We start from the raw sequence: 9,278 nt of genomic DNA, 5'->3' as shown, positions 1-9,278 counted from the left end.
ACTGCAAGATACACCTGCTAGTATGTTTTCATCAAGTCAAGACATCTTCAGAAGCCTCTAAAACCTTAATGCTTTACTTTGTCTAGTTCAGTTCATCAACATCTCCATCCACCTTAGGTTGATCACAGGGACAAGGGGTGCAAGTACAAAACTGAAGAGCTATACCAGATGTCTACGTGGCATCACTTCTCTGTAAAAACAATTAATCAAGTCTATTACAACAGTGCATGCAAATGCATTTTAGATAGTTGAAAAGCAAAATCTAAATATCTAGAAACTCAGCAGTTTTCTCATCAATAGAAATGATAGCATGCATAACCCTATGTGGTCTTTATTCATCTTTACACTTGGAAGAATGAATACAGATGAAAATGTTCTTTCTGTCTAAACGAAGAAAACAAGAACTCACCTTCAGGACAGCTGGTGAAACAGGGAGAGGCTGCACAGAATTTATTTTGGAATGCTGCAAATTGAAATAGATCTGGATTTCTCCATACATTAATGCTGCCACTGAAGTGCTGGACTCAAACTGCAACAATCACAGCTGAGTTCATGTCAGTTCTCAGAAAACAGACTGCAAGAATCCTCTTTAGCATCAGCTATTGGTGGTTGCTATTTCAGTCACACATACTGGGAAAAGACAACAAAGCAGACCTGTAGGCAATTTTTTTTTTAAACTGAAGATTTATTGGAAAGAAATTTGATCCCATATCTTCTCAGCAATATAGGACGTTTAACATTTTATATAGACGGTATTCAAGTAGAAAAGATTACATTAAAAATTTCTAATATTGCACTTGGGACAAGTCATGGCTAAGCTACTACATTAGCATTCCAGAACAAAATCATATACAGTCTTCAGAATCTCAGTGAGCTGCCTTGCATTATTATAAAGATTTCTTAATTTATTTTTTTTTCATATTGTACGGTTCAATTTAAGCTCACTGCTAAGAATAATTATTATAATTGAAAGTTAAAGGCAAGCAATATGCTGTATGCACGCAGTATGTTTTATACTACAAGGAATGATTTTGGCAATTTCTTCATTCACATTATTTCACACTTCAGCCAAAATACTGAAGCGATTCATTTAACTGTTGTACAAGATCCTAGCATACACATGAACTACTTTAATGCGCAAGGGGAGTGAAATACACAACTCCTTTTACACATTTCTGCCAAATTACCACATAGTCAGGAACCTTTTGTGGCTCACTGAAACAGACAAGTAGATTAGCCACTATCTGCACATATTGAAGCATGTAGCCTTCACGTGCCTGAGACAAGAGTACCAGAATTGGTACCTTTTCACATTATGGAAGTCTCTGGCCAATGAAGTCCCAACATAGATGGTCACTACAACAAAGCCTGCATGGGGGAGAAATCCAAAAGAGAATCCCAAGAAGTCAGGGATAGGAATTTTGGTAGAAGTGTAAAGGATGAATTAACTACTGAATGAGGATACGGGATCAGAGAAATGAGCTTCCATAAAAAAAGAATCCCCTTTACTTACTTTCGTAAATGCATGCAAAAGTATGGGGTAGTCAAGAATCAGCAAGTGGCAGTCTGTGGCTGCTGGGGAAAGCAGGACAGGGCTAACTAGTAACTAAAGCTGCTCTGATCTGACATTTAAAAGATTGGTAAGATCTGTTACATGAGTATTGATTAAGGGTTGAATCTTACAGAAGCACCAAGGTTTTAGCAACTGAAGTTTGGACTTGGAATGGGACAAAAACCACAAACTCCACAATTTGATTGCCATCAAGTATTTAAAGGATGGAAAATTGCAGTTCAGGAGCAGCTTCTCTCACCTTCTATCATGTTTATATTCCCAAAACAGGTTCACTGACCAACAGTTAGAGATAACCTTTCCTTCCTCTACCTTTAAACCAAGTTTCACTACATTAAAAAAAACAAAAGAATGTTTAATGACAAAGGTCTATTCTATTAGTAGCAGTAGTTTCAATTTCTATGTAAAAATAGTGTCACAAACTCCTACTAATGATGAGAAACTACAGAAACATCAAGTCATCCTTAATAATGAAGAAGGTGCTATTTTGATTAGAAGTCTCAGACTTGTGCATATGCTTCCAACGGTAAGGTAAGTCCTCATAAGCAAAAAGTGTCAAAAATGACTAAAATCAATATTGTGTAATTCTTAACCATTTTTTTGCAAGCTTTTGCACTCAATTTCCTATATTGAAAAATTTTGTAGCCATACATCTTAGAAAAACCCACCCAAGTACCATTTGGGCAGATTCTCAGTTGGAAACGAGTTGTAGCAGTCGTCGTTTCGTTAAAACAGCTAAAATAGTGGCCAAACCCAACAACTTGGGCAGCATTACAGTATTTCAGAAATACTCAGTCCCAAAAATATGCTGTATAAAAACATTTTAAACCAAATTCTTATCATGGATCATGGCAATTATTATGAATTTGGATGGTGCTTGCCTTTAAAATGATTTTAGTTGATACCCTCTAGACAGTAACTAACTACAACACCAAGAAATCATGCCATCAACCAAACAGCAGCAGTCTATAGGCAACACCGCAAAAAATGAGGTCTCTCACACCTACGATCACAACCGTCTTTTAATTACCTGTTTTGTGGCCATATAGGCAAGTAATATATTAAACCAAAATACTCAAATTTGCTCAACAGATTATTGCACACTACCCCGCCACATACACCTTTCAGCTGCCGTCCTCCACCAGGACCTCCACACTTGGCAGAGCATCTCCAAGGTGAGTGGGGAACAAGCCTGGCTGATGTGTCAGGCAGGAGGCCAGAGGAGATGGATGTGGAACGGTGCAGCTGGCTGAATGGGCGACTGCACCTGCATCCCCAGAACTGAATAGGATTGGAAACTAGCAATATGGATAAAGGAGGATCTGGAGACTGGGAGGGACTAAGTAGTAGCATATGGCTTTGTAGTGCTCTTTTTCTTTACGCCTGACATTCAGTTGCAAGTACAGAAGTACAACCCCAAGCTTCCTACATGTTAATGTTTCTGTATTTCAGCAGGAGAATTCAGGTACCAACCACCAATTTGGCAAGTAACACTGTTATCACATAAATAGTACCTGAATTTTGATCTCTTTAAGAGCAACAGATTGAGTGCAAGAAACTTCATCTCTGTTGTGAATCCAGAAACATCAGTGGCAAGCAAACCACTGACGCAAATGAACCTTCATTACTTTCCCCAGTGCCTTGCACTTGCTTCAAAGCAAGTGCTGTCAGCCTCAGAGGGCCTTGGTTTCAGTATTACTCCCTATCAGGTGCCAGAAAAAATACGTAAAATCCATACCAGTCAGTAGTGGCTATGATTTACCAGACAAATATGTCTTCCTTCTTACTCCACAACGTTTTGTTTGTAAAATGTCCTCTTATAAAATCTTCCATTATTAAGTTAACTACTACAGCATAGTGGAATTACCATCTGTAATACCAAGAATAGCAGATTGTCATTGAAAGCAACACTCAGATCTGAGAGCATAAAATGATTATAAATGCTACAAAATGTGACCACTGACATTTCTGGAAATGGCAGTTTACTGCATTGAGAATTTTTTTTCCCAAATGGAAAACATACAAGACTACAGTGAGATAGTTAAAAACATCTGACTTGTCAATCTGGAAAAGCATAATCCTAAATAGCATGAACAGTGGTCTTTATTTCCATTTCAGGTGTAACAACCAGGAGCACATTTTTAGTATTTGGAAAGGCAAAAGTTATCTCACCATTCACTTTAATAAAAATTACTACAAGCTATTAATATTAAGGAAATTTAGACTTTCACAAACTTAGGCATTTATTTTTTTGCCCCATAATTTGGAAAATAAAAAGCTTCCTGCATGGCTTCCACCACCATCATCTTTGCCCTCAGCTGCCTGTCTATGGACATGGGTAGCATTATGTAACATCTCATTACTCTCAACAGTATGAGGAGACTAAGACTTGGAATTTAATCTAAATCTTGACTAATTTCCACAATATATGTGCAACTAAATATCCAGCTTGTTTGGTAGGAAAGTCTCTTCACAAGGGCTTTGTCTTTTACCTTTAGAATTTTTTCGTGTTTGTTAAGATGCAAGAATAAGGGAAGTCTAACATCTACAGTTATGCAAGTACACTAAAGCGCCACACACATCACTAGTAAATAATCAGACTGCATACAAGATATATTTGTAAAAGTAATAAAACCCTTTGATGCTTCATATTTATGCTGGCAAATACCTCTCGTGATATAAAAGGCACTTTGAAAACCCAATATGGTTTGGTTCATTAAGTTTGCAAAGTACAAACAATTGTACAAACATACAATTATATTGAAGCATGTCAGCTATTGTGACATTAAATACAAAACAAGTTTCCAATTGTTGATAACACTGGTTTTATGGGAATGAGCAGTGGTTTCAGCAGCTTTTCTGAAGACATTGCAGGGTTTCCAGTACCACCATTTTAGTTTCATATTGGAACAAACGTAGTAAGTAAAAAACCGTCAAAAACTTACAAGTTTAGGGGCCACAAAAAGACAAGACCCAAAGTCCATAACATTCATTCCATATTTACTCCTTAGAAATCAACTCCATCCATAGCCCAAAGACAGAAATCTATTCAGTCAATTCCAGACCAGTTGTGGAGGCAGGCTCTGTCTTGATAAGTATGTTGTTTTATACCATTACAGTACAGAAAACTTTGGTCCAACAGCAGTTTCAGAAACTCACTACATGGCTGCAACATCAATCTGTACATAAAGCTGTCTTACTCCTGCCTGTGGAAAAGAGAAGGAGAGATTAAAAACCACAAAACTAACACCAAGACAACTTGAACAATGGTCCCAAACAAGAGTTTGCACAAGTAAGCTGTCCGACAAAAAAAAAAAAAACAAACAACTCAGTATCTTCATTTTTTATAATGCATTCTGTAATACATTCAAGCACATCATTTACTGAGATACCTGGCATTTTGAAACCTACAGACTTTTAGGGAGTACTATATGAAACACATGGTTGTTCATACAGTCAAGAAATGTACATACGTAGGCATATTAACAGCAGTACTGCCCACTTACCTTTTCTGATTCATCCTAAATACCTGTCACATTTGATACTGCCCAAATTCTCTCTTGTACAAATGTAACTGCCTGAAAAGTAAGCTGCTTGAAGCGCTATCAGATTAAAATGGAGCGAAGAGTAAGAGCACAGCATGGGATTTGTGGTTTGAACCAGCTCTACACTGAGATTCTAGCAAGAAACAAGGGCTACAATGAACTGACACACTAAAATAACTTTTGGTAGAGGTATGCAAATTACACTGAAGTATTCATCTCCTCAAAAATCCTATTAAACTAGGCTTAGGTGGATCTGCTTAGTTTATCAGCATTCAATATAAAACAACGTAAAGAAATCATTAGTCATTTATTTAACCTCAGTGTCAGGCCAGCATTGTGATGGCCGCTGGTTATGCAAGGTGATCTTGAAACACCAGCCTGAACACCGGGAAGGATCAGACTGTCTTCAGCCATCCTCAACTTCCTTTCAGATGGCTGGTTTTGCCACTCATCTGGACGATTATATCAAGATTGATAAGGGTCAGTATTACCAAGGAGAAAAATCTACTGTCTCGAACTGTTCCTCCACTTATCTCCATAGGTCAGGTAAGAACAACAGACCTTGTTCTCCCAATTCCCCTGCCAGACACACGGCTCTGAAACTGCAAAGCTGCAAACAGTGTAAGAGTGAATGACTCACTTGGAAAACGCAATCCTTTAGAGACTTGAGATATAAAATTAGTTTCAAATACACATACTAGAATGTTCTGCATTAACTTGATCACCTCACAAGAGAATTGCTATTTCCATTAAGTGACATTAAAAAATTAATGCAATTAATGCAAATTAATGGTACAGCAATTCTACTTATGCTATGCAATATTTTGAAATCATTCTACACAGCTAGAGCAGAGCAGCTTTTCAACAGTTGTATTGACGCCAAAACCAGAAACATTTAATTTTTCTTAATATGAATTACAATGTCACATCACGTGACAGGTCGTTTATAGCTGGATGTGCAATTTTCACTTACGAGGGACATACCTGAGTAAAAATATTGTGAGTCTGGCTTAGAATCCACCTTCCATCAGCATCAGGAGCTACCAGTAATTTCAAAGTCCCTATGTAAACATCAGTACAGAGGGTCCAGAAGTGTGGATCATGTAAACTGTAAACTCCTTGCAACTGCTGCACCTAAAAATAAAAGCAACTTTTTTTTCTGAATTTTGTAACAGAAAAAAAAAATGAAGGCAATATGACTTTTTACATCTAGTTCATCATCCAATTCATGCTAATTCACTTAAATTCGTTATTACTGTCGCTGTGATTATAAAGCATTGAGGACAGGTACTATGTATGGGCCAATTTTGTATCTTGCTAATTTACATTCTGCATATATTTTCTTGAAACCATTTCTGAAAACAGTGGTGTCCAAGAAAAAAAATCATTTAGTTGAATGCCCTCAAATTTAAACTGTGATTTTTGTAAACATGGGAATTCTCCCATTAAAAATTATAGAGATTCTGACTATTAATGGAAATCTATTAATATGCCCAATTCTACAAAAATCCTTCAAATGATGTATTGTATTAACTTTGTAAAGCTGTTGTACATGTTCAGATCATGACACAGTGAAAGGTAAGTTAGACAGGAATACACCAGGAAAAGTCAAATCCAAAGTAACCTGCATACACACACACGTTCAATGTTACTGTGCATCACTTTCCTAAAAAAGGAACTAGATTTTGAGGGAGACAAACTACTCCGAACTACACAAAAAACCATCATGCACTATCAGCACAAATGACTGAGAGGAAAAGCTTCAGGGTCCATTTTTTCTGAAACAACTTAGCAAGTTTTAAAATAAAGAGTCAAAGCTATACACAATTTAGGATTTCAGAAAGATAAAAATAAACTGCTATCTCCATTTGTCCAATCTAAGGAACCTTTCACAGGCATTACTGGGAAAAAAAATCACAATATTCTCATATACACTTGAGGTTCATTCAGTCAGTGGTTTGATCATATGCAAAATGGCCAAAGTGTACGAGCTCACCCTCTGATAGCACTGAGGCAGGGCGTTTTCCAGAGAAGGAGGAGTTCGCTGCATCAAAATTCCAATGGATTCTTTTAAAAGTGGAACAATGCTACAAAGAAAAAAGGAAGTTAGCTATTTTCTGCAACTTTCAAAAGTTGCAGAACAAAGCAAAAAGACATTCCTTAATGTTCCTGATTTTTTCTTTAGTTATTTCACCAGAAACTGAGAGAGCTGTCATAAAAACCTGCTACCAGAAAGTAAAAGGACAGACAAAATTGCAACGGTGTCTGGTTAAAGGCAAGATTACTTCTTCCCAGATTTCCCAGAGACATTTAGCAAATAATCACAAAACAGTCTTAACTTAATGGGGGTAAGTAGAATTTGGGATGAAATTTAAGCATCAAACTTATATGACAAAGTAGTTGATACGTACAGCTTAAAACCAAAACCTATTTCAATTGCAATCGCTTACAGCCAACCATAAAAATATGCAACTGAACTGGTTTTGCTTTGTGTCTGGTTTGAGGCATATTTTTCTCATGAACTAAGATAATAATGGGGAGGTCATAAAACAAAATTAGTATGCACTAGTCCAGCTATAACAAAGTTATTTTGTCAGAAAGACAGCTTAGCATATTCTTGAAGTGAACTAAGTGTAGGGTCTCATCCAACCTCAAGAATTTAACATTTGGAAGCAGTTAAAGGCTCCCTCCTTACTGCATCGTCTTGTTTAATCAGCAAACTAAGAAGACACTTAATACCTCTTTTTAAAAAAGAACGAACAAAAAACCAACAAACCACCAGGATACCAGTAAGCTGATACCCTAAAGCTACCACTACAAATTCACACTGTTACGCATTCGGTATGTTGACTTTTGTTTAGTAGTAGAGTATCATGCCCAGTTTGGTAGGGCACCCTAAGATTTTCAAGATGATGACAAACATCGATAGCCCAATACCAGAGCTTACTTAGGCATCTAGTTTCAAGAGCATAACAGTCACCTAACGCTCTACAGCAAAAGCAATGATGAATTTAAGAAGCTATAAGCTAAATTTCAGTGTTCAACACTCATCACAACTGAAATACACAGAGCAATGGGACGAAAAGCAACCAGAAAGAAATTGAGAGATTAACTGGGCGTTGAGTTAAAGGAAACTGGAACAGCCTCATTTAAAATCTCATGCAGCAATGAAGAGCTCACCGTACGGCCCAGCTGTATATTCCCAAGCAGCCAACGCTGTGACCTCACCATTCCTTTCCATTTTTAAACATATGGTGCCACCCCACATGGAAGCAGTGCCAGCTTACACAGCTTCAACTGCTCAGCCCACCCCTTGGCCAACCCTTAGCCAGGGTGGGAAGGAGTTCGAGGTTGCACAGCTCTTGTGTAATGAGCCACTGGGAAAATGAGCACCCTAAAAGTAAGTGCCCTTGTAAACAGATCTATTAGTCCAGCCAGATTCACTGCCTAATACCTGCCATGTCGCCTCACACAGCTGTGCTGCTACTGAGGAATCATTTCAGAAATAGGAAGAAGCAATTACGGGCAAGCAAGAGATACTTAAGCCTGACCAAGTCAAACACTGACAACTATTGCATTGCCAAATCTGTCTAAAGGAAGCTTAAGCAGAGTGTGACATTTTATGGACAGCACATTACAAAAATATAGAGGAAAAAGGTCTCGACAGTGGACCCATCTCACTAAACATCCATGTCACGAGCATTACATCAAAGGGAGCTGGAGCGGTCAATCCATTGCTGAATTGTTTCAGTTTCACTTAAAAATGCAACTTTGCTTCTTAATAAAGAGCTTGGAAGAACAACACATTTAAAAAAGTTCAAATGCAATCTGAACATAAGACTTCTTGAACACAGACTATTCCCATAAATTCAACAATGCCCCACTAACATTTCCATCCAAAGGCTTCAAACACACATGCTGCATATTTTTTCCCAGAGGACGGACTAACAGAACGGAGAACGCAGGACCATGCCTTTTTTATTGCAATAGACTGCTAAGGGGGAAAAAGCATCCATGAAGTCTGACCCAAACACGTTAGATTTGCTTAAATTTACAGTATTTAATAAAATTGATGCACATTATCTGATGGAGTGGAAAAGAATTGGCAAGCAGAAGATCTGGAGAGACAGCCCGCAGGAACTTAGAACTAGCAGGCTGGGGCT

General features: G+C 37.7%; 1 protein-coding gene across 1 annotated transcript in view; it reads right to left on the bottom strand.

Moving 5' to 3' along the window:
* Positions 1 to 664: 664 nt before the first annotated feature.
* SLC30A7 (solute carrier family 30 member 7) overlaps positions 665 to 9,278 on the bottom strand; it is a 29,725-nt gene continuing 21,111 nt past the window's right edge. The window contains exons 9-11 of the mRNA XM_027462589.3: positions 7,112 to 7,202; positions 6,100 to 6,249; positions 665 to 4,776 (exon numbers count right to left, since the gene is read on the bottom strand). Of these exons, the coding sequence (XP_027318390.1) occupies positions 4,729 to 4,776; positions 6,100 to 6,249; positions 7,112 to 7,202 (289 nt within the window). The 3' untranslated portion in view covers positions 665 to 4,728. The remainder of the gene's footprint in view (positions 4,777 to 6,099; positions 6,250 to 7,111; positions 7,203 to 9,278) is intronic.

Source organism: Anas platyrhynchos, chromosome 8, assembly GCF_047663525.1.
Source record: "Anas platyrhynchos isolate ZD024472 breed Pekin duck chromosome 8, IASCAAS_PekinDuck_T2T, whole genome shotgun sequence".
Lineage (NCBI taxonomy): Eukaryota > Metazoa > Chordata > Aves > Anseriformes > Anatidae > Anas > Anas platyrhynchos.
Note: the sequence above shows the minus strand (reverse complement) of the source record. Positions and strands in the feature narration are given on the sequence as shown.